The sequence below is a fragment of the Leuciscus leuciscus genome (genome assembly GCF_965113295.1).
Source record: "Leuciscus leuciscus genome assembly, chromosome: 15".
Taxonomy (NCBI): domain Eukaryota; kingdom Metazoa; phylum Chordata; class Actinopteri; order Cypriniformes; family Leuciscidae; genus Leuciscus; species Leuciscus leuciscus.
Genome location: NC_138739.1, coordinates 35,707,550 through 35,731,793, shown reverse-complemented (window position 1 = coordinate 35,731,793; position 24,244 = coordinate 35,707,550). Strand labels below are relative to the sequence as shown.

General features: G+C 42.8%; 1 protein-coding gene and 1 long non-coding RNA gene across 9 annotated transcripts in view; both read left to right on the top strand.

The window, feature by feature from the left end:
* The window catches only part of LOC309475255, a 239,290-nt gene that overhangs the window by 20,955 nt on the left and 194,091 nt on the right, over nucleotides 1-24,244 (top strand). The gene's annotated exons all lie outside the window — the stretch shown is intronic.
* Nucleotides 1,761-23,777, top strand: LOC309475203 (uncharacterized protein). 8 transcript variants are annotated; one of them, XR_014197541.1, is made up of 14 exons: nucleotides 1,771-2,057; nucleotides 2,198-2,521; nucleotides 2,627-2,794; nucleotides 11,510-11,628; nucleotides 12,019-12,042; nucleotides 14,939-15,012; nucleotides 15,702-15,811; nucleotides 16,296-16,447; nucleotides 16,796-16,998; nucleotides 17,278-17,392; nucleotides 17,512-17,840; nucleotides 18,571-18,635; nucleotides 19,905-20,014; nucleotides 23,264-23,777. XR_014197541.1 is itself a non-coding variant. In XM_082137906.1 (6 exons), exons 1-6 carry the CDS (start codon nucleotides 2,012-2,014, stop codon nucleotides 12,497-12,499), a joined length of 798 nt encoding a protein of 265 aa, XP_081994032.1. In that variant the 5' UTR covers nucleotides 1,767-2,011; the 3' UTR covers nucleotides 12,500-13,870. The 8 variants fall into 8 exon arrangements, 2 of the variants coding, with proteins under 2 accessions (XP_081994033.1, XP_081994032.1); XR_014197542.1 differs by having other exon boundaries at nucleotides 17,502-17,840; XR_014197543.1 differs by having other exon boundaries at nucleotides 17,502-17,840; nucleotides 18,549-18,635.

Sequence of the window (24,244 nt, the reverse complement as noted above, 5' to 3'; positions counted from 1 at the left end):
ACGGTGTCATCTACAAAAACCCGAATTTGTGAAAGCGGTGATGTCATGCGCATGTGTATAACGCGCTCAGTCTATAGGCGCGTAGTGTTTCTTTACAAAGTGGCATCGCCATCTACTGGCCTGGCATGAATAATTCAGCTTTTTTAGTCATTTTCGTGGATCCTTGTGAACGGGATAATTTTTACAATGTTTTCGTCTGTACGCAAAAAAAAAAAAAAGCAAAAACTTTTCAGTTTTTAGTACATCGTTGTCATGTAAACGTACCCTAAGTCAACAGACACATGCAGGGAACAGAAACAATAAAACCAAACCAAAACCGAATATACAGTACATGTCATAGACTATACAGACTCCTCAAAGTTAACATTGGCACCTCTCTGCCTGTTTCAAATCAGTTGTGTAATAATCTCCTTAATTTTTTCAGTTCTAAAATTGACAATGTCCATAACCTAAATCATGCTACACCTGTTTCCTCTTCAACACTCTGCTTGCCTAGTTTCTCTGGCACATCTTTTACTATTTTTTCCTCAAATTGAGTCAGAGTTGCTTACTAGGAAGGTGTCACATATGAAAGCCACCACTTGCTCGCTTGATCCCTTCCCTATACAAGCTTATTCAAATCTTGTTTTAACTCTATGTGTTCGGATGTTCTCAGCATCATTAACGGCTCTCTATGCACTGATGTTGTACGAGCCGCATTGAAAACTGCTGCTGTAACACCTGTTCCAAAAAAGCATAATGTTGATTTGGACAATTTAAATAATTATCGCCCCTTATCAAACCTTCCCTTTCTGGCAAAAACACTAGAACGAGTTGTGGCTTTGCAACTACACAATCATCTTACTGTTAATAATCTTTTGGAGCCCCTCAGTCTGGTTTTCGTAAACTCCATATCACAGAGACAGCTTTGGTCAAGGACACCAATGATCTGTTAATAGCTTCAGATTCTGGTTCTCTCTCCATCCTTATCCTTCTTGATCTTAGCGGTGCTTTTGATACCGTCAATCACAGCCTCTCACTTAACCGACTCGAAACTGTCTTTGGTGTTTCTGAGACCGGCAGTTTGTTTTTATGAGTGGTTTCAGGTCTGAGATTGGCTCTGTCACTACTGGTGTCCCTCAGGGTTCAGCTTTAGGCCCTTTGCTTTTTAGCATTTATACATTTCCTCTTGGATTGCTCTTAAGATCACTTAGGCTTAATTATCACTTCTATATTTGATTTGAGTTTGTCTTTTGACCCACATGTGCAATATACTGTAAAGAATTCCTTTTTTCATCTCAGAAATATTGCTAGATCTATGCTATTTTTTCCTGTGACTGAAAGGCTTATCAATACTTTAGTTTTTTCCCACATTGACAACTGTAATGCACTTCTTGCTGGGGTTCATAAAACCACACTCAACAAATTGCAATGCGAGCAAAATTCTGCTGCTAGGATCTTGACTGGAGTCAGGAGAAATGAACATCGCTCCAATACTGAATTGGCTCCCGGTCATTGTTCAGGATTTTAAAATCCTTATGCTCACATATCAGGCACTGCATGGTCTTGCCCCTCAGTATCTGTCTGCGCTCTTAACTATATAAATTCCTAAGCGTCATTTGTGCTCCTCTCAAGCTGGTTAGCTTAACTTTTTCTTGATTGGTTTTAATTATTTTGTATTCCAGTGTGTTCTTCTTTTTTCTTCTTTTTAAGCTTTGTATTTCTATCTTTGTATTTTTATTTATTTTTCTCTTTGTATTTTTTATTGTGTAAAGTGCCTTGAGAAGCTGCTTTTAAGGTACAATATAAAATAAAGTTTGTTATTGTTATTACAGTTATACATGAGATTCATACTTTTAGCAAGGCAAGAGATTATATACATTATCTAAGTGTATGAACGTATAGAATAAAAGACTGCACTTGTGGTCAGTCTAAACTTGACTTTAACTTCCTCTTGATGTGAGTAAAATGAAACTCTTAGTCTGAGGTGAAGTTCATCTCCAAAGAGGTGTGAAACAAACAAGACTGCATCATGAAGTGCTCTGCTAACAAAATGAGGATTATGCAACTTCCACTCTGTGAGTATTACAAATTATAAATATCTTTTTATATACTTTGTAAACATGTCACTGTGTATTTGATGTTTTAACAGCCTAATAATTTCATTTTCAAGAATACACCTAATATTTTTATGTGTATGATTGTTTATTTCCTGCAGATTTACTTATATGCTGTCAAGCTGCAGATACTTTGACGACACAGTTCACAGATTTGGGTCAAACTGTGACTATAAACTGTGAACTTGGTTTAGAAGAGGTGACATGGCTGTTGCTGAATCTACCAGATCCTCCGGTTGTGATATTACGCTCCTTGTCAAACCCACCAACACCGTTTTACTTCAACAAAATATTTAAACAGAGATATTCTATGCAATCGAATCGGCTGATCATAAATAACATTACTATCAATGAGTTAGGTGTTTATTACTGCATGAACTCAGACAGAACAGAATTCAGCGGCGGCACCAGACTGCACATCACTGGTGAGTGATCTTTCAGTTATCGCTTCATACTTGTTATCCATTGCATACTTTTTTTTAGACACTTAAGATTCTCAATAGTTGCTCTAAACAGCTTTTTATTTACAGCCCCAACTCAATTAACCGAGTTAACTGAGTGTCAGAATCACACAGAGGTGAAGTGCGTTCAGCAGAATCACACCGCAGTGAAGGACATTCAGCAGAATCAGACACCATGGAGGACATTTACTATCATCTCTGCTCTGCTGAATGCTGTTCTGGTCATTGTGGTTATTGGTGAGTTTGTTTTCCTAAACTTAAGGTACAACAGTGTGACTCCATAAAAATACAAATATAATAAGCTTCTACAGTGGATTGGTTAAAGGGGATGTCTAATGCTATTGTATGCATGCATTCTGACTTATTTACACTGTTAAAGAGTTGGATTCACACGCTAAACATGGCCAAAGTTTAAAAAAATCTTTCAAAGAGTATTTCTTTGCCAAATAATACACTCCTTTAGGGTTCGTATATGGGCCTTTCCAAATACCCACACTTGCGGTCTTTGCACTTGACCACTTGTCTACTCACATGATGTATTTCCTGTATTTGGCCCAAGTGTTCAAGTGGGCTTGAAGACTGCAAGTGTGTGTTGAACTTTTGATTACCCGGTGGGACACACTTATAGTATTGCAGGGTTTACAGAGCTTTATTTCGATTTTCAATACTTAGCATTTTAAAATAAACGTCTACATGTCTGTTTAGTAGTCGCTATGTAACAGAAGGCACAATTTACAATTGTGGTACTTCTAATTAAGTGATAAAAAGCAGTTGCAAATGTTGTAAAAAATACACACACACACACATATATGTATGTATATATATATATATACTGTGTGTGTGTGTGTGTGTGTGTGTGTGTGTGTGTGTGTGTGTGTGTGTGTGTGTGTGTGTGTGTGTGTGTGTGTGTGTGTGTGTGTGTGTGTGTGTGTGTGTGTGTGTGTGTGTGTGTGTGGCGTACTTGTGATGATTCCAACCTGTGTTCCCCTGTCTTGTGCGTTCCTGGACTTTTATGTTATTTCCTGTCTTGCTCCATGTTTTGTAGTCCTTTGTAGTTTTTCTTGTTGATTAGTTCCTGATTGTTCCCAGTTCTGTCTTGTTTGCCAATCTCCCCTTGAGTGTATATATACCCAAGTGTTTCAGTCTTGGTTTGTTGGTTGTTGTCTTGGCATGTTGTGTGAAGCTGTTTCATGTTTCATGTTTCATGTTTCATGTTTCATGTTTCATGTTTCAACCCTCTAGTTGGATTATCTTTGTTTTAATTTTCAATAAATACTGCTGCAACTGGATTCACACCTCTCTTCATCCCTGCTTACATGTAACAGTACTCATCTTTGCAATTACATTTTAACAATTTGTTTTACTACCAAATTACATGTAATATTGAATTAATTAAACGTACAGTGTAATGTTTTCCTTGCAATTTCGGGGCACGCGATTTTCCAAACCTAATGCATGATGGGATAGCCTACTCTTACGCCTGTTCACACCAGACGCGTATTCTTCGCGGAGGTCGACAAGCGCTTTTGCTCAGTTGTTGTTTATTCAGAGCTATTTTTTACATCATGGGTAAGTAAATAACCTCATAAAATGAATACACCATGTTTCTGTAACCAAGAAGTTCTCTTTCATCATCTCGTTTCGAGATCCACCTATGGGAAGGGCATCCGTACCTGACCTCTGCAGAAGCATCCAATTGCACCAAGTCTGGCTAGACAGACAGAAACGCGCAGCCAATGCCAGGTAAGGCCACACCCCCTTACCTAAGGCATATAGCTGTCAGGCGCGCTGCTATTCCTCAGTTGACATTCGCTTCTCGCGATCTCTGCACTTACACAGTTCGGTTGGATTAACGTTACGCTGCTCACTTTCGAGTCTTCAGGAGGACATATCGCCAGATCAGCCTCCGCCAGACGTGAGTGACAGTCGTTTCTTCAGCCTATCCGCTGTGTTTTTTGCATCCGGAGCCGCCCGCGCTCTCGCTGTCCTTCACCTGCTCCTCCTTACATGGCTGCCCGCCACGGATTTTTCCGAGTTCTTCACCCCTAGCCCACCCATGGCTATGTGACCGTCTAAACAGCCGCTTCTCCGGGGAACAGCCTATCACGACGAGCCTGCCCGGCCGCGTGTGGTGCTCTAATAATCGCCGCTAAGGACCCTCTCGTTCTGCGCTGTTTGCTTGAGCTTAACACGCTCAAGAAGCTTTGGAGAACCCGGAGAATTGCGGTCATTGTAATTGCTGCACATGTAGCTTTTTACTAAGCCGGCTTTTAGTTGCACGACCCAGCGCGCCGTGCTCGGCCTTTCTGACTCGGATGGGGGACACTGTGATGATGACGCACTACCGGGGGACTCCCGGAGCGCCACCTCTCTAAATATTTGAGCTGACATCAGCCCAATCCGCATTCCCTGAAGAGGACATCTTCGCGAGAAAACCTCACTCTCGTTGACGAACCGGCCGGTTCCGGCGACGGGGATGACGCGGTCCTTTTAGCGTTCCCTAGGCTAGCGCTCACGCGGCTTTGCCTCAGTCCATCCTCCTGGAAGTTTGTGAGCGAGCGGCCGTTCGTCTCAACATTGTGTGGCCAGCTCCACAGAGCGCCACCGACCAGGATAGGAATATTTACGACGGGTAAGCGCTGAGACCACCGCCCAGTCTGAGGAAACAACTCTTAAAACTGGAGCGTCCCGCTAGACTGTTAACACGGTCTCACGGGCCTTGATGTGTTACGATTACGTGTTGAGGCTTTCAATTTATGCCTTCCTAGGAAGGCGGCCCCGAACGCAAGCGGCCTGCCTGTTGTTCGACCGTTGGGAGTATCGAGCCCGCGTTCACGGGCCACGAGGACGTTTAGTGGACGTTGTGTGTGTGTGTCTCCCCCCCCCCCCCCCCCCCCCCCAAGCGGGGCTGTCGTGAGGAAAAGTACGTAGCAGTGTTACCACACTGCACGCACTTGGTTCCCCTCAGCCAGTTATTAAAGGCTTCGGCCCCAGTGTTTCCCAACACAAAACACACACATTACTAAACAACACATTTAACAAACGAATCAAATGAATTCGTGCAGATTTATATATCTGCCAACATAGAGAGCAAATCTCTCTGATCCCATGCATGTCGCCCTGAGTCCGTCCACAAGAGGGCTCCATTGCCTCACAAATCAACTAGCTGGGCTCACACAGCTCAGTTGCGGCTGCCCAGCCATGTGTTTTTAGTGGACATTGTGTGTGGAAGGCTTCGGCCCCTGTGTTCCCCAACACAAAACACACACATAACTAAATAACACTTTAAAACAAACGAATTAAATAAATCCGTTACAGAGAGAGTATCTCTCTCCGGGGATATTATTTTTCTGCCTGCAGTGTGTTTTTAGTGGACGTTGTGTGTGGAAGGCTTCGGCCCCTGTGTTCCCCAACACAAAACACACACATAACTAAATAACACTTTAAAACATACAAATTAAATAAATCCGTTACAGAGAGAATATCTCTCTCCGCGGATATTATTTTTCTGCCTGCACTTAAGACTGCCCAGTTCATGTGTTCAGGAGATATGTGTGTTTTCCGCCCACTTTCAGGCCTTGTGAGGGAAAGTTTAGCACAGTGGACACCACACTATGTTCCCCTCACTCTGTCAATAAAGGCTCCGGCCCCAGTGTTTGCCCAACACAAAACACACAAAGTTACGAATCAAATGAATTCGTTTTGGAGAGAAGACCTCTCTCCGCAGAGAAAACTTCTCACTGCAGAGGGAGGAAATCCCTCCGAACCCCTGCATGTCGCCTCTAGTGTGCCCACTAGATGGCACCTTTGCATCACGAATGAACCAGCTGGGCCCATACACCCCCGCTCCGGCCCGAGCGGGGGCGCTCTCGAGTCACGAAGCGGCTTGGCAAGCCATTTCAGCGCCCGAGTGGGTTTTGCGTACCGTAACCTAGGGTTACAGGCTGCAGTTTGCAATAAAACCTCCACTTTTCAACGGCGTTCTCTCTTCTCACACAGAAGAAAATGCCTCACACATTCTGAAAGAGGAAATTTCCTCCCTCCTAAACAAGGGAGCGATTCAGATGGTGCCACCCAATCTTATAAACCATGGTTTTTATTCCTGGTATTTTTATGTTTCCAAAAGGCGTGGTGCCCCCCGCCCTATATGGACCTTCGAATGTTGAACAAACATTTGAGGAAATACAATTTCAGAATGTGACACAAGGCTCTCTCGCCCGTGCCATAAAGCAGAACGACTGGTTCACATCAGTCGATCTGAAAGATGCTTTCTTTCACATAAGTATCTACCCTCCACACAGGAAATATCTTCGTCTCGCCTACCAAGGCATTTGTTACGAATTCACAGTTCTTCCGTTCGGGCGAAATTTGAGTCCCCGAACTTTCTGTCTGTGTGCGGAGGCGGGCGTGGCGCCCCTGAGACTATCAGGGCTGAGAATTCTGAATTACATATACGATTGGTTCATCATAGCCAAATCGAAGGAGAAGGTGTCGCTGGACACCGGCCGGGTGCTCGCGCACATCACATCCCTCGTGTTCAAGGTGAATGCGAGCAAAAACAATCTGACTCCCAGTCAGAATGTCTTTTTCCTGGGCTTGGAATTGAACTCAGTCTCCTTGCGAGCGCGTCTCTCTCAAGAGCGCGTTCGCTCTCTGATGAACTGTCTGTCTCAGTTCAGAGAAGGGGCGAGAGTACAATATCGCACATGCCTCAGGCTGCAGGGTCTCATGGCTTCATCTATCCAAGTTGTGCCGTTGGGTCTCCTGAGAATGAGAGCGTTCACGAAATGGGTTTTGTCACTACATTTCAGCCCGATTCGCGATCTCTGCCGCTCGGTAACAGTGACGCGCGCCTGCTCGGCGGCCCTGCGCCATTGGGAGAGCGAGAACTTTACGCTCGGGGAACCCCCTTGGGACGGTTACGATGCGGAAAGTTGTGACGACAGATGCGTCCTTAACAGGCTGGGGAACCACCCAGGAAGGCAGAATGGTGAACGGTCTGTGGCTGAGCAGACTACGTTCAGCGCACATTAACTATTTAGAGCTTTTACCATTTGGAAAGCTCTGAATCATTTTCTGCCTCGCCTGCAGGGACATCCCGTTCTAGTACGGTGCGATAATACCACGGCAGTGGCTTATATCAACCGTCAGGGCGGCATGCGCTCGTCGAAACTCCACGCTTTAGCTTACAGGCTGTTGGTGTGGAGCAGACGGGTTTTTCTGTCATTACGCGTGACTCATGTTCGAGCATTCTGAACAGAGGCGCGGATCTGCTATCGAGGGGAAACCCAATCTAAGGGGATTGGCGTCTTCACCCGCAGATAGTGGAGATGTTATGGATGAGATTTAGACAGGCAGCCGTAGATCTTTTCGCCTCACGCGAAAACCACCATTGTCCTATGTTCTTCTCGACTAAAGGACGTGGACGCGCCCCTCAGGGCAGACGCACTGGCCCACCCATGGCCCAAAGTGCTGCTGTATGCTTTTCCTCCCCTGTGCCTGATATTTTCACACTGGCCAGGGTGAGAGAGCACGGCCTGTCTCTCATTCTGATAGCACCCAGGTGGCTCATAGCCCCGTGGCTGGCAGAGATAATCCCTCTGTTGTACGCCGAGCCATGGCGCCTCCCCCCTCGCACGGACATACTGTCCCAAGCCAACGGGGAGATTTACCACCCCCACCCGGACAGGGTGACTCTCTGGGCCTGGCCTGTGAGAGGACGAACCTAAATGCACTGGGGCTCCCGCCGCGTGTAATCGCCACCACTCAGAATGCCAGGGCCGTTTCCACACGATCCCGTTATGGCTGGAAGTGGCAAGTGTTCCTAGGGTGGTGTGATGGGCGTGGTCTCACATCTTATCAGTGCTCGGTGCCTGATATTTTGTGTTTCCTGCAAGACCTCATGGAAAGAGGCAGGTCCTTTTCCACCATTAAGGTCTACCTGGCTGCGTTTTCAGCCTGTCATGTGGGTTTTGAGGGCTCCACCGTCAGGCAGCACCCTCTAACCCGCAGTTTTATGAAGGGTGCACGCCGCTCTTTGCCGGTCATCAGGAGATCTGTTCCAGGGTAGGACCTCTCCATGGTGCTGGAAGCGCGGTCTCTTTATCCTTTTGAGCCTCTGGGAAGTATTTCCCTTAAGCTGCTGTCCCTCAAGACAGCTTTGCTCTCGGCCTTGGCATCTGCTAAACGGGTCAGTGAGCTACATGCACTCTCGGTTCAACCCTCGTGCGCCAAATTCTCCTTAAGTGGAGATAAGGTTTCCCTTAAGCCTAACCCGGCCTTCATGCCGAAATGCTTCCCTGTGTTCACTTCGGAGGTTTTGGAGCTATCCGCTTTTCACCCTCCACCCTTTGCCTCCTCGGAGGATCAGGGGCTGAATGCTCTGTGTCCCGGTCGCGCTCTGCAAGCATGTATGACCAGGACCAGTGCTTTCCGCAAGAGCGACCAGCTCTTTGTTTCAAGGGCTCCCCCGCACAAGGGGAGTCCCATTTCAAAGCAATGCCTCTCACATTGGCTTGTGGACGCTATACTATGGCTTATGAAGCAAAGGGAGTGCAGCCCCCAGGGGGCATCAGAGCTCATTCTACAAGGGGCTTAGCCGCCTCTTGGGCTTTGTTCAGGGGAGTGCCACTGCAAGACATCTGCTCCGCTGCCAGCTGGGCCTCTCCTCATACCTTTGAGCGTTACTACCGGTTGGATGTCACCAGAACCTCGGTGGCACATTCGGTCCTAGGGGTAGGGTCCTCTTAGCCCTTTCCCACAGCCCCGTTGGGTTAACCAACGAAGAGTGAATGGGCCGGCTGGCCATGTTCATTCCTGTCACCAAGCATTCGCATTCCTTCTTGGGTTTAGCTATGTGCATTGGTGGTGCGGGGGCCATTATCATGTATGGGTCTCATGCATGTTTCATGCCCTGCTTGTCCACAGCAGTTTAGCGTGGCGTCACCCTTGCAGGGTCATGTTTGTGGGACGTGTCAGGCACCGCCTCTCTGAGGTGACCGTCCTTCTCTAGCCTTCAGAACCTCACTGTGAGTGTATTGGGCAATCGGGGAGCTGTCCATGTCTCTCCCATAGGTGGATCTCGAAACGAGATGATGAAAGAGAACAATAGGTTACTGTCGTAACCCCGGTTCTCTGAAACATCGAGTGGAGAGATCCACCAGCTTCGCCCCGCTTGCCGCACGAGAAGCGAATATACTTACTGAGGAATAGCAGCGCGCCTGACAGCTATATGCCTTAGGTAAAGGGGTGTGGCCTTACCTGGCATTGGCTGCGCGCTTCTGTCTGTCTAGCCAGACTTGGTGCAATTGGATGCTTCTGCAGAGGTCAGGTACGGATGCCCTTCCCATAGGTGGATCTCTCCACTCGATGTTTCAGAGAACCGGGGTTACGACAGTAACCTATTGTTTGTACACTTTTTTAAAAATTAATCCGTTGTCGAGACACACACGCAGCCAGAGAGAGAATATGGTAGACAGTAGTAGTGTAGATATACCGTTGAAATATACATCCTCTCTTCAAATTTATTAAATCTATTTTCCTCTTCCTGTTTCCCAGTGCGAGTAGACAGGAGGAGAGCCCTTGCCCTATATCTATTGCTTCGCAGTTGTCACTCGCGGTATTTTAATTTGAAAATTGCTTATATTTTGACAATTGACCGGATTGTCTCGTGTTTCTTGGTGTGACTTCCTGCCGGAATTGACGCGGATCACTCGCGGCTCGCGCAAAAAATAGACCAGACGCCGAAACTGGCGCTTCATGGCGCGGGTCTGGTGTGAACGACACCATAGGTTAACATGGGCGCCGAAAGGAAGCGGCCTCCGTTCCGCGTCGCTTCTGCGTCCGGTGTGAACCAGGCCTTAGCCTCGGATAGTGTTGCCTTGTCCAAATACCCAAACTTGCGGTCTTGGCCACTTGAGAGCGCGTGCACGCGACAGGGAGTAAGTGTGCAAGACTGTTCCGTGTCTCAAAAATGCCAAAGTGCAGTGCCCTTAATGCACACTATCTTGAATACCGCTCCTAAGCTAAGCGTATCCCATCATGCATTATGTTAAAGTGCTGCACATTTTATTGGTGCAAAGATGAGTATGGTATGTGTAGGCCTATTTTGTACAACATTTGCAATTGTTTTTATCACTTAAGAAGTACCAAAATTAAAAAAATTTGTCTTCTGTTAGTTACATAGCGACTACTGAACAGACATGTAGAAGTTTATTTTAAAATGCAAAGTATTGAAAATGTAATAAATAAAAGCTCTGTAAACAATTGCATTTTTGTTTCCCATCGAGTAATCAAAAGTTCTACACACACTTGCAGTCTTTACACCTACTTGAACACTTGGGCCAAACAGAGGAATTGTGCATGCAAAAAGTGGTCAAGTGCAAAGACCACAAGTGTGTGTATTTGGACAAGGCATGTGCGTTTAGTGTGCGTTCAGGGCACTGCGCTTCTGCATTTTTCAGACATGGGACAGTCGGTGACGAATGTTTTATAAACAAGGCCCAGTTCGACGCTGGATTTGCAGATCCTTTGAAACTGAAAGATGGTCATGAGTCGGAACCACATGCGGCAAGTAAGGCTGCATCAAATGTCTGTGTTTTGTTACCAATCAGTGCGCAAGTGCATATAATGTAAACAACACGAACGTATAGTGAATCAAAAGTTATCTAGTTATAATGCGATGATGTATTGTGCGTGACCCACGGCACCCCTTTAGGAGCTTGGCTGTTTTTGGAAAGAAGCGCTACAGCTGTATCTGTATCTGTATTTTATAAATCTGATTAAACTAAAGACTCTTCAGAGATATGAAGGATGCAATACTACTCTATAGGTACTCAAGATTAACATGAGATTGGCGGAAACTGTGTGTGTGTGTTACTGTATGTCCCCTTTAAGTTCTAATTTGTTGAGATTGTGTCACATATTTTGTTACTAAACTGAATTCACCGTTAGGGCTATTAAAGGTGTTTGCTGTTGGAAATAAAATACCTGGAGGACGATTACAAGAACTTCATACCACTGATCTACAGCAAACACGAGTTGTTCAACCTCCAGAATCACACCAACCACTGGTAAATACATGTGACATCTCTCATTTCCAAAAAACAAGAAAACAAAAAACTTGGTACTTGTAGATTAATTTTCTCTATTACACTTTAAAATGAAGAGTTGATGGTTCCATGAAGAACCTTTAACATCCATGCAATAATTTCATCACAGAAAATGTTCTTTAGGGTTGAAAAGTGTTCTTTAGAATTTGTACATGTTCTTCACACTAAGAAAAAATATATATTTTAGGAATTGTTCATTGAAAGATTCTTAGGGGAACAAAAATGGCTCTTCTATGGAATCACTGCAAATCCCCACTTTTTGGTACCTTAATTTTCAAGAGTGTACAAGACAACTGCAATGTGTTTTCTTTTTTACAATTTGTAATACTATTTTCCTCATTGCTCTTTCAGTATGCTGACGTGAACTTCTCAAAGGTGCGTAAAACGTTCAGGCCCAGTCAAGTCGACTGCACGTATGCTGCTGTAAAACTGCCAAAATCCTAAGTGTGTTACACACTATCCAGTTTCAAGAGTCATCAATAAAAAGAAATTCAGAGGGACAGATGTATTACTGTATTACTGCGTCACTATAATGTATTACTAAATTGTCGTTGTTTTTGCAAAGTTTTTTTAGTAAAACATTACTCATGCTCATGTTTTATTTCACTGCCCACTTCCCTTTCACTTCTGATGCATGATTTTGTCATATAATTTAAAAGACTGGTTTAAACTTTTTTTTTTTTTTATGTAATTGACATTTGTTTTGTAAGTGTAGCCTGACATAATAGGAAGTTCTTTGACTGCATGCATGGCAACCACACCTCAGATGTGTGTAGAAATTGGAACAAGAGCTGCAGATGTTGTGAAGCGAGCTACTTATGTGTTGTATTGAGAATGGTATGCAAGTATATTTGGAATTCAGGTTTATTAAAAGTGCAAAATAAAGATAAAATAGTGATAAAGCATTGAAAGTAGGGGTGCACCGAAACGTACTGATACTTTAATTTTTAGTACTTGCCTATACCGAGTAGCTGTTTTCTCCTCTTTTTTTTTTTCATTTTGATTGGTGTGATAGTCTTGGCTGGTCCCTGGAGCATACAAGCACAAAGGTGTGATTATAACATTCAGTGCATCACGTAATCAACTGCTAAATTCAAATGTGGTTTTGCGCTTTGGCTGTTCAGTGTTTTCAACCACATAATATTTAATTTAGGTTTCAGACATTTAAATATACTGTTGTGATTCATGGTCTTAAATATTAAAGGGGTCATATAATGGTACATGCACTTTTACAAGTTGATTGTACTGAAATAAGTGTTGGCAGTGCCTGTACACAACCATCATAAAATGATAAAAATCCATCAAGTGTTTTTTTTATTTTATCTTCTTACATGTTTTCCCCTCTCCAAAATCAAGCCCCTCCCACGATTGTTGATTGACAGCAGCGTTTCAACACAGACCCACCCTCGCTTGTGAGCGAACTGTCAATCATAGTCCGTGCGGACCGGCGCGGTCATTGTTGAAACGTTGGAGCACTGTTCCTATTCGTGATACATACAACTGTTCCTGTATTCTGTATTCTGTATTACTGTATATATAACTGTAAATATAACTGTATTCTGTTCCTATACAACTATTCGTGTTCCTGCTGCACCTCCAGAATAACTGAAGTGAGTGTAACGTTTTATTAACCTTTATATTAATATTTAACATTATATAAATCTTTGCAAATCGTTTGCACGCTTCACAATGAATGCGGCTGTTTACACTCAGAGTACATTACGGCATGTTTTCTATGTACGACGTTCTCAATATAATTCATAATCCCACGTTTATAATGAACAATGAGTTATGGTTATTGTGTTATTATTACAAACGGTGTAAGCACAGAACAGAGGGGCGGGGTGAGCAAAGCTCATTATCATTTAAATATGGTCGTTTACACCTTGGTTTCAGGAATGGAGGGCTGAGCTGAACAATGGGCAGATGGTGATGAGATTAGTCTGTGATCAGTGGGAAGTGGATGTCCTCATTCTTGCTATTCACCTCTGACAATCCTGATCAAAATGGTCACTTGTGTCGGCACTGATAGCCTTGTGGGCAGCGCACCGACATATAGCGCTGTTGCGCTTGGGGCGCATAAGTTCGAATCCTGGTTTGTGGACCTTTCCTGATCCCGTCCCCCGTCTCTCTCCCACCTCGCTTCCTGTCCACTCTATACTATCCTATCACAATAAAAAAAATTATCTTTTTAAAAAAAAATGGTCACTTGTGGTATTCCTTTGTATAGGGTCTTATCACACCCTTTTGACTTATCAAAATGGGACAAAGGGACTCCTGTTGTGACGTGGGGACATCTGTGCCATCTTGCCATCTTGTCATCGCCTATGTTCCCACAGCCCTATGTTCCCACAAATGGCCTTCCCCTGACCCCACTCCTAAACCTACCCGTAACTGGGGTTTAGTTAAAAAAATTCTTCGAAATGTGGGAACATAGGGCTGTGGGAACATAGGGCTGACCCAGTTCACATACAACACATTTAGAGTTTGTAAAATATACACTATCTATGGGAGTGCAATAACAATCTTTGTCGTTGTGCTGTCGTACAGTGCTATTGTTGCTGCGGTGTGTCACGTGACAAGCATGACGCATCACCGTGGAAATAATAAGGGGATCCGTCCTAAAATAACAGTCGCCCTAACTCACGCTGGGGGGATCATCTGCAATATTTTAAACGTACGTGTGAAAGGGTTACAAATATTGGGCAGAGAAACCAAAAGAATATGAAACAAATTTGTTGGCTTAGCAAATTTACATTTTCATGCCAAATAATGCCTGTTTAAATGTATTGTAGGAGCTACTGTTACTTTCACTGGTCATATTATTGCTCTACATATCATTTGGCGCATGACATCAAGAATTGCGAGAGCAATTCAAAAGCTGTGCTTTCAAGTTGATCTCGCTGTACTTTGATGTCATGCGGCATTCGGTATGTGCAGCGCCGCATGAAGTCAAACACATATTGACAAGGGCTGTGTCTGAAATCGCCCCCTATACCCTTTAAAAGGGCACTATTTGAGGGGATGGCCATTTTTAGTGTTGTCCGAGTGCACTGACTGCACTCATTCAATCCCACAATGCACCGCAATAACGAGTTTACAACCGATGTACGCTCAACGGCTAGTGAATACCCATAATGCACTGAGAGTCACGTTTCGAATGGATTCAGAATGGCCAGAATGTTTAGTTGCCAAATGTTTTGACAATCACAATATACTTACTGTGATGCAAGGTTTTTGTGTTGTTGTTTTTTTGCCTTTTTTGTTTCAGGCTTGGTGAACAGATTTGCAGACTCAACTACAGCATGTAAAGAAAGTAACAGTGGAGACGTGAATGTGACGCAGGTGAGAACAATCATTTAAAGGGGACATACAGTATCATGCTAAATCCACTTTTTTAGCCCTTAAATGCATTTTGTTGTATATTTGGAGTGTTTAGAAGTACAGAAAAGCTGAAATTATTCTCTTCAGGTCAAGTCAAGTCAAGTCAAGTTTATTTGTATAGCGCTTTTCACAATACAGATTGTATCAAAGCAGCTTCACAGTATTAAATTAAAATAATACAACAAAGTTTGTTTCAAGAGGAATTTATTGATTGATAAAATTAAATTAAATATCCCCAAAATATCCCCAACTGAGCAAGCCAAAGGCAACAGTGGCAAGGAACCGAAAAACTCCATCAAGTGACCTAATGGTGTCCTAAAACTCCATCAGGTGACCTAATGGAGAAAAAAAACCTTGGGAGAACCCAGGCTCAGTCGGGGGCCAGTTCTCCTCTGGCATTTATGAGCTAGAGGCCGGATTGTAGTTTGAACTGTAGGATTATATGAATGCCTGGCTGAAGAGATGCGACTTTAATCTAGTTTTAAACTGGGAGAGCGAGTCTGAGCAACGAACAGTATCAGGAAGACTATTCCAGAGTTTTGGAGCCAAATGTAAAAATGCTCTCCCTCCTTTGGTGGTTCTGGATATCCTAGGTGTTATGTATGCATCAATATGCTATGATAACATATATTATTCTATTTGTGTTTCAGAATACACACGAGGGAAAACCGGAGATCTGACTGCACTGTTCGACTGATTTATTCGGCACACTGCAACAACAACAAACAACAGCACGGGGGTGCCCTCTAGTGGCCCTCAGGTATTGTAACAATTCAAATACATTACATCTCTCCCTCCTTATTTCAGTCTACCCCGTTTTTCTTTTTAACATAAGAACCTCTATTTCTTAGGAAATAACAGTTAGGACCCAACAATTAGTAGACCACCCTCAAGCAATATTATTTGCAATGTTCACTTCGCTACTTACTCAAAAGTATGTAACACTTTTAACATATACAACTGTGTATAGAACATTTACACATTTTACAGATCAAGTCTGTTAGGTGGTTTACATGGTTCTAACGGGAAATCTTCTCACATTTGGGGAAGAAACAGTAACTGGCTCAACAAGCTTGGTTACATGTTGATCTGGAACATTTGGTTCAGTATCATTAGCTGTTAAAGACAATTCTTGCCCCTTAACATCCAGTGTTGGTGATGTACTATTTTCAGCTGACAATTGTTCTGTGCTTTTTGTAATTTCTGGATGACAGTCTAACATTTGATCTGCATGTCTTTTCCAGCTTTGTGAACTGTCCACCTGAACTGTGTACGACACTGGTCCTGACTGAGAAGAAACCGTACCGGTTTTCCACTTCTCCTCTCCCCGTCGATAATCTCTGACCAGCACTGAGTCACCCACATTGAAGTCTCTGTGTTTGGCATGGAGGGCACGGTGAGAACATTGTACTTTTTGTGCTTGCTCCACAGTCATTTTCACACTTGGTTTCAGTAGATCCAGCCGTGTCCTCAATCTGCGATGCAAGAATAACATAGCAGGTGCTTCTTTTGTTGTGCTATGTGGTGTATTCCTGTACTGTAACAAGAAAGAGTCTAATCTCTGCTGTAATGGTACTGGTTCTTTAGATGCTTTAAGTGAGTGTTCAAAGGTCTGCACGAAACGCTCAGCTAGGCCGTTGGTGGCTGGGTGGAATGGTGCAGAGCGGACGTGTTTAACACCATTTGATTTCAGAAAACATCCAAACTCCTCTGAAGTAAATTGTGGGCCATTGTCGCTAACTAGTGTTTCAGGTATACCGTAGCGACTGAATAGACCACGCAGCACTTGAATTGTCTTGGAGGAAGTTGTCGAATCCATCACATGGACCTCTGGCCATTTTGAGTGTGCGTCAACAACTACCAGAAACATTCGTCCTTCGAATGAACCAGCAAAGTCGATGTGAATTCGCTGCCAAGGAGCTTCTGGCCATGCCCAGGGATGTAAAGGTGAGAGACACGGAGATTTTTGATTTTGTTGACAGGACATGCATGTCTTTGATTTCTCTTCAATTTGTGAGTCAATATTTGGCCACCAGATATAGCTACGTGCTAGAGCTTTCATTTTTACTACACCTGGATGTCCTGTGTGTAAATCCTCTAACACTCGTTGTCTCAGATTTGATGGAACGATAACTCGCTGTCCCCACATCAGACAGTCCTGCATCAGTGAGAGTTCCTCCTTTCTTGTGAGGTATGGCCTCAGTGCATTTTCTGAATCTTTTGTAGATGGAAATGATCCAGTGGATACCATCTCTTTCACCCGACAGAGGACCGGATCTGCTCTGGTTCCTTTACTGATGTCGCTGCTACACACTGGAAGTGCATCCATTTTATTTATGAGGTAAGTGTCCACTGCGTCTTTCTTGTCTCTGTGCTGTACCGGCAGTGGCAATCTCGATAACCCATCAGCATTCCCATGGTCATTAGCACTTCTATATTGAATGGTGTAGTTGTGTGCAGCTAGCAGAAGAGCCCACCTCTGAAGTCTTGCAGCAGCCATGGATGGAGTTGCTTTGTTCGGATGGAGTATGGTAGTAAGCGGACGATGGTCTGTTAATAATGTGAAGTGACGTCCATATAGGTAAGTATGAAACTTCCTTACTCCAAAGATGATTCCTAGCGCTTCACGTTCTAGCTGCGCATAGTTTTGCTCAGGTTTACTCAGAGTTCGGGACGCGAAGGCTATGGGCCTTTCCCGCCCATCCGGCATCATGTGGGAAAGTACGGCTCCCACCCCGTATGGTGAAGCATCACAGGCCAAACGAACTGGGAGTCTTGGATCATAATGTGTGAGTACACTGGGTGTTAACAGCTGATTTTTAGCATCTTGGAACGCTTTCTCACACTCTGGCGACCACATCCATTTTACTTCCTTGTGTAACATTGCATTCAGGGGGTGAAGAACTGTGGCCATATTTGGCACAAATCTTGCATAATAATTAACCAGTCCCAAAAAAGATCGTAGTTGGTTAACATTAACAGGAGCTGGTGCTTCGGCGATGGCGCGCAGTTTGTCTGGAGACTTGTGAAGTCCTGATGTGTCGATCACGTGTCCCAAATACTCCACTGAAGTTTTGAAAAACTCACTCTTCTCTCTTTTCACACGAAGTCCGCATTTCTCCAGCCGACTTAACACAGCTTCCAGGTTAGCTAAGTGATGAGCATTATCTTTTCCTGTGATCAGGATATCATCCAAAAAACAATGTACACCCGGTAGCCCTTGTAGCACTTGTTCCATGACTCGTTGAAATATCGATGGAGCTGAAGTGATACCGAAGGGTAATCTGTTGTACACAAACATCCCCTTGTGGGTCGTGATGGTGAGATATTTACGTGAATCTTACCATCTTGGAAGAATCTTGGTTGGGTTCCCGGTTTCAGACTCAAGGTCGCTGTATACTCATTGAATGTCCCTAAATCTTCTTTGAATACTTTGGCATACCTTTTTAGAAGACTTTCAAATGTTCCTTCATTAACTTGATGCACTGCTCTTACAGTTCTTATCTCACGCCAATCTAGACGGATTCTGCGAAGCCATTCTCGTCCCAACAGAGGAGCTGCATTTCCTGCAACAACATACAAAGGTAAACGTACGTTTTGTCTGTTTAGCTTGACACGCACTTTGATGACGCCTTCTGGTGGGATGACCTCGCCTGTATACGTCTTGAGGACAACGTTCGTCTGGCGTAATCGAACATGACTCAGTTTATCTCTGTACAGTTCACTTGAGATAATAGAGACCGCCGCTCCAGTATCCACTTCCATATCGACTGGCAATCCTTCAATTTTTGGTTGCGCTTTTATTACAGATGACACTAACTCAGTTTCACTTTTCATTTTGTTCACCTGTGGAGAATTTTGCGATGTTACTGTTACTTTGTGTAAAGTCAGTTCGGTATCCGTGTCCGAATTTGTCTCTTCCTCACTCTTTTCCATATTAGCATCCACTCTGTGAATTGGTCTTTTCTTTGTCTGTCCCTTCCATTTTGCACTTTTTCCCTTTACTGTAGCTTTAAATGTTTTCTCCTCTGTCTTATTACCTTTACACATTCGTGCAATGTGGCCTTTCTTCCCACACTTGTGACACACTTGATCTTTGTAAAAGCACTCATTTTGGATATGGTTGGGCTTTTCACATCTATAACATTTTTCCCTTGACGATTCTGATGACAGAGACATGGCATTTACCTTCAATGAGTTGCTCAAGTGCTGTGATTCTCTAGATACAGCCTCCATTGACATCGCTATATCCACAGCCTTTTTATACGTGAGCTCCGATTCAGTTAATAGCTTCCTTAGAACTGATTCGCTACTCAGCCCACACACGAATCGGTCTCGCAGTGCGTCATTTAGATTGTCGCCAAACTCACAGTGCTCCGCCAGTTTCTTTAACACCGCCACATATTGTGCGACACTTTCCCCTTCTGCTTGATTTCGTTTGTGAAATTTGAACCTCTCTGCAATCACAATGGGCCTGGGGGTAAAATGTGCTTGAAGTGTGTTCACAATCTCCTCATATTCCATAGTCCCGGGCTTAACTGGCGCAATTAGACTACGCAACAGTCCAAGTCGATGCCCCCATTACACTGAGAAAAACTGACACTCTTTTCTCTTCACTAATGTCATTTGCCTCCACAAAGTGCTCAAAACGTTCAACATACGTAGGCCATTGTTCTCTTGCCTCGTCGAATGCCTCGATCTGTCCGATGATCGTAGTAGCCATCCTTTTTTTTTTTTTTTTTACTCGGCCGATGACTCGATATTTGCAGTGGGAACTTTATTCTCGTCGCCAATTTATGTTATGTATGCATCAATATGCTATGATAACATATATTATTCTATTTGTGTTTCAGAATACACACGAGGGAAAACCGGAGATCTGACTGCACTGTTCGACTGATTTATTCGGCACACTGCAACAACAACAAACAACAGCACGGGGGTGCCCTCTAGTGGCCCTCAGGTATTGTGACAATTCAAATACATTACATCAGGTATGACCAAAAGCCTTGAATTTAGTGATCTTAAATAGCGCGATGGATTATAGGGCGATAGAAGATCCGTTAAATAGACTGGAGCTAAGCCGTTTAGGGCTTTATAAGTCAGTAGCAATACCTTGTAATTAATACGGAACTTTATAGGTAACCGATGCAGTGATGATAAGATCGGTGTTATATGATCATATTTTCTTGATCTCGTAAGAACTCTAGCGGCGGCATTTTGGACTAACTGTAGCTTGTTTATTGAGGATGCAGGACAACCAGCTAATAAAGCATTACAGTAATCCAGTCTCGAGGTCATGAATGCATGAACTAACTTTTCTGCATCAGAAACTGATAGCATATTACGTAGCTTAGCAATGTTTCTAAGGTGGAAAAAGGCTGTTTTTGTAACATATGAAATATGATTTTCAAAAGACAGGTTGCAATCGAGTATAACACCCAGGTCTTTTACTGTAGAGGATAAAGTAACAGGACATCCTATGATGTTAAAGTTGTATTGTGCGAGGTTTTGTGGGCGTTTTTTTGAACCGATAAGTATTACCTCTGTCTTGTCTGGATTTAATGAAAGAAAATTATGCGTCATCCAATCTTTTATATCTTTAACACACTCTGTCAATTTGGAAAATTTAGCGTTTTCATCCGGCCTTGATGAAATATATATTTGAGTGTCATCAGCATAACAATGGAAACTAATTCCATGTTTCCTTATAATATTTCCAAGTGGCATCATATATATTGAAAATAACAGAGGGCCTAATACAGATCCCTGCGGCACTCCATAGTTTACTGGAGTTATGATCGATTTTTCTCCATTTAAATAGACAAAATGGTAGCGGTCAGATAGGTATGATTTGAACCAGCTTAGTGCTTGTCCTTGAACACCAGTATAATTTTGTAGTCGATCTAAGAGTATTGTGTGATCTATAGTATCGAACGCAGCACTAAGATCAAGTAAAACTAGTATTGAGATACAGCCTTGGTCAGAAGCTAAAAGTAAATCATTTGTGATTTTAACGAGCGCAGTTTCAGTGCTATGATGCGGTCTGAATCCAGACTGAAACTTTTCATAGATATCATTTTGTTGCAAGAAAGAGCCCAGTTGAGCGGACACCACTTTTTCTAATATTTTAGACATAAATGGAAGATTTGAAATGGGTCTATAATTTGCTAGATTATTATGATCTAATTGTGGTTTCTTAATGAGAGGTTTTATAACTGCCAGTTTAAATGTTCTTGGAACATGACCTAAAGATAAAGACGAGTTAATAATATTGAGGAGAGGCTCTTCCACTACAGGTAACACTTCTTTCAGTAGTTTAGTTGGTATAGGATCTAATAAACATGTTGTTGTTTTAGATGAAGTGATAAGTTTATTTAACTCTTTTTGTTCTATAGTTGTAAAGCACTGTAATTGTTCTTGCGGGGTGATAATTGAAGCTGAATTATAAGGCGCGATTGAAGATTGAACGTTTACAATTGTGGTTCTGATGCTTTCTATTTTCTCAGTGAAGAAGTTCATGAAATCATTACTACTGAACTGTAACGGGATATTTTGTTCGGGTGACGTCTGTTTATTTGTTAGTTTAGCCACGGTGTTAAATAAAAACCTTGGATTGTTTTGGTTGTTTTCTATTAGTTTGCGGAGGTGCTCAGCCCTGGCCGCTTTTAGGGCCTTTTTATAACGTGACATACTGTCTTTCCACGCGATTCTAAAGACCTCTAAATTAGTTTGTTTCCATTTACGCTCTAAAATACGGGTTTCTCTCTTTAAAACATGCGTAGTATTGTTGTACCATGGTGCTTTATTTTTCTCTCTGACCTTTTTTAATTTAATAGGTGCAACCACATCCAATGTTCTAGAGAGAATGGTGCTCATAGTGCTAGTTAGTTCTTCCAGTTCATCTGTTTGTTTGGGTTCAGGCAGCAGCTGAGACAGATTAGATAAGCAATTTGAGAAATTATCTATGGTGGATGGGAGGATTGTTCTGCCTGGTTGATAACGCGACGCCGCATGACATATTACAGCAGTACGTAATATGCAGGTGCATATAACAATCAGGTGCTTCGTTGATATCTTTATATTCTGTTTTGGTCATATTTTTCAACCGGTTCAGATTTTTCTGTCATCTATGACGTTTTTTCAACTATTATGTCACAGTATTTGCAGCGGAACTGCCAAATAAGGACATTGACTTCCGGCCCTCCACTTCCAGCAATCCGCCATTTTTATTTCTCGCTGCAATTTTGTAGTCCAAGCTAAAGGATGCAGAAGTTACGAGAGGGTAAGTAAAATGTTCGGTTGTTGGATGTAGTAACCCACACGCTTCATTACACCGTCTAATGTAGATGAACTGCAGCGCTTGTGACAGGGCGCATGTTTAACTGAAAGAACGAGCAGAGAGAGAGACACGGTCGCGCGCGCGCACTCTCTCTCTTCGGAGCCAGGCGAAAGTGTAAACAAGACTTCACCGTCTCCAAACTAGGCGTTGTTTTGCTCTCTCTCCCTCGCACATATTAATCAAAATAAATCGACACGGTGGTAAAAGGTCGGAAGACCAAAGTTTCATGTGTAAATACAGTAACACACCATTGCGATACATCCATATGAAGACGTTGTTCTGCAGGTTCGTCGTCTTCATTTTCATCTCGCTCCGGCTCCGACTCTGGCTCGAACATGTAAGGCTGGATGGACAAGTCTTCCGTTGTTGACATTTTGTTAATAACGTGTGAATAAAAAGTTTCTGTGCCGCTAGATAATCGTATCTCTGCTATCAAACTACAAAAATAGCCGAACGGGGTGGAGTTGAACCGAGTGTCACCGCTACAACCTGGAGAGGGGGCGGAGTATGAAGTGTCTCAATTGCATTTAAAGAGACCGCACCAAAACGAGTTGCTCTCAGACGCACATCAGAAAAGGGGCCTGTGGAGCTATAATAATGAGGAATTCAGACCCAAGCATTGCAGTTCCGCTTTATATAGACCACAAATGTATGATTTATATGTAAAAAGGAACGATTTAAAAGCATGATATGTCTCCTTTAATACATAGAAACAGTAACTTACCATCATCTCACACCTTCACTGCTGTTTTTAATCGCAAGCGTGGGTTAGTACTTCAGATCATGTGAAAATAATCTATAATTACAACTATGCTGTGCTAACTATAGTTTAACATTAATATCTTGTCTCTCTCATCTTGTCTCCTTCAGTTTGCTGAAACCGTCTTGCTGAAGCATCTCAGTGGAAGCAGGTTTTGTCAGACCGAGTGCAGCTTCTCTCTTCTACAGTCAATAACAGATGAAGGAGGATTTACAGAACAATCAGACCATCCTAATGATTTATGACCAACACTTCACATCTAAATAAACATGTTATGAAATGTCATTTCATTTGTGCTTTAAAAACATGTTGGCTTGAACAAATTACTTGCATTTGAGGTGAAGAAAACATAAATAAAGTGGTTTTAGAAACTGCCGTCAAAGGTTAAAGGGATAGTTCACCACAAGGGAACCAAACAGTTGATGGACCCCATTGACTTCCATAGTATTTTTTTTTCCTACTATGGAAGTCAATGGGGTCCATCAACTGTTTGGTTACCGACATTTTTCAAAATATCTTCTTTTGTGTTCAGCAGAAAAAAGAAATTCATACAGGTTTGAAACAACTTGAGGGTGAGTAAATGATGACAGAATTTTCATTTTTGGGTGAACTATCCCTTTAACCCTCCACTCTAGACAAAGGTGACAGACTCTGTTTATCACTGGTTGTGAACTGGCCAAACCACTGGAACATGTTTCTGGTGTCTAATTTTGGTTTGTGCTTCAGTTGAGTTTAATCACATGGCCTGTAGCCTGTATTTATTTATTTTATTATTTTTTTATTTTTTTGAAAACAAAAAGTCATAAAATAAAAATATGCAGGTTTATGCAAGATTCCTCAGAACAATATGATCATAGTTTTACAATTGAAAATGCAGGGGGAAAAAACTAAATTAGCAATTCAAAAATGTTTGGACGATCATAACTTAAAACATTAAAAACAGAAGTTCCATGAAATCTGAAATATTTTAAAAATGGATCTTTTAATTATTATTTATTTTTTGTAAATTAGACTGCCTGTCCACATTTGGAGAGCTGTTGGGGCTGGGTGTCATTTCTTATGAAAATACCGTTTCATCAGGGAAGTAGTGT

Excerpts from the sequence above, each read along its gene's own strand:
- LOC309475203 (XM_082137906.1), top strand. The coding sequence starts at position 2,012 with ATGAAGTGCTCTGCTAACAAAATGAGGATTATGCAACTTCCACTCT. Across the intron at positions 2,058-2,197 it reads GATTATGCAACTTCCACTCT|ATTTACTTATATGCTGTCAA; the intron begins GTGAGTATTACA and ends TATTTCCTGCAG. Across the intron at positions 11,629-12,018 it reads CAGAATCACACCAACCACTG|TATGCTGACGTGAACTTCTC; the intron begins GTAAATACATGT and ends TTGCTCTTTCAG.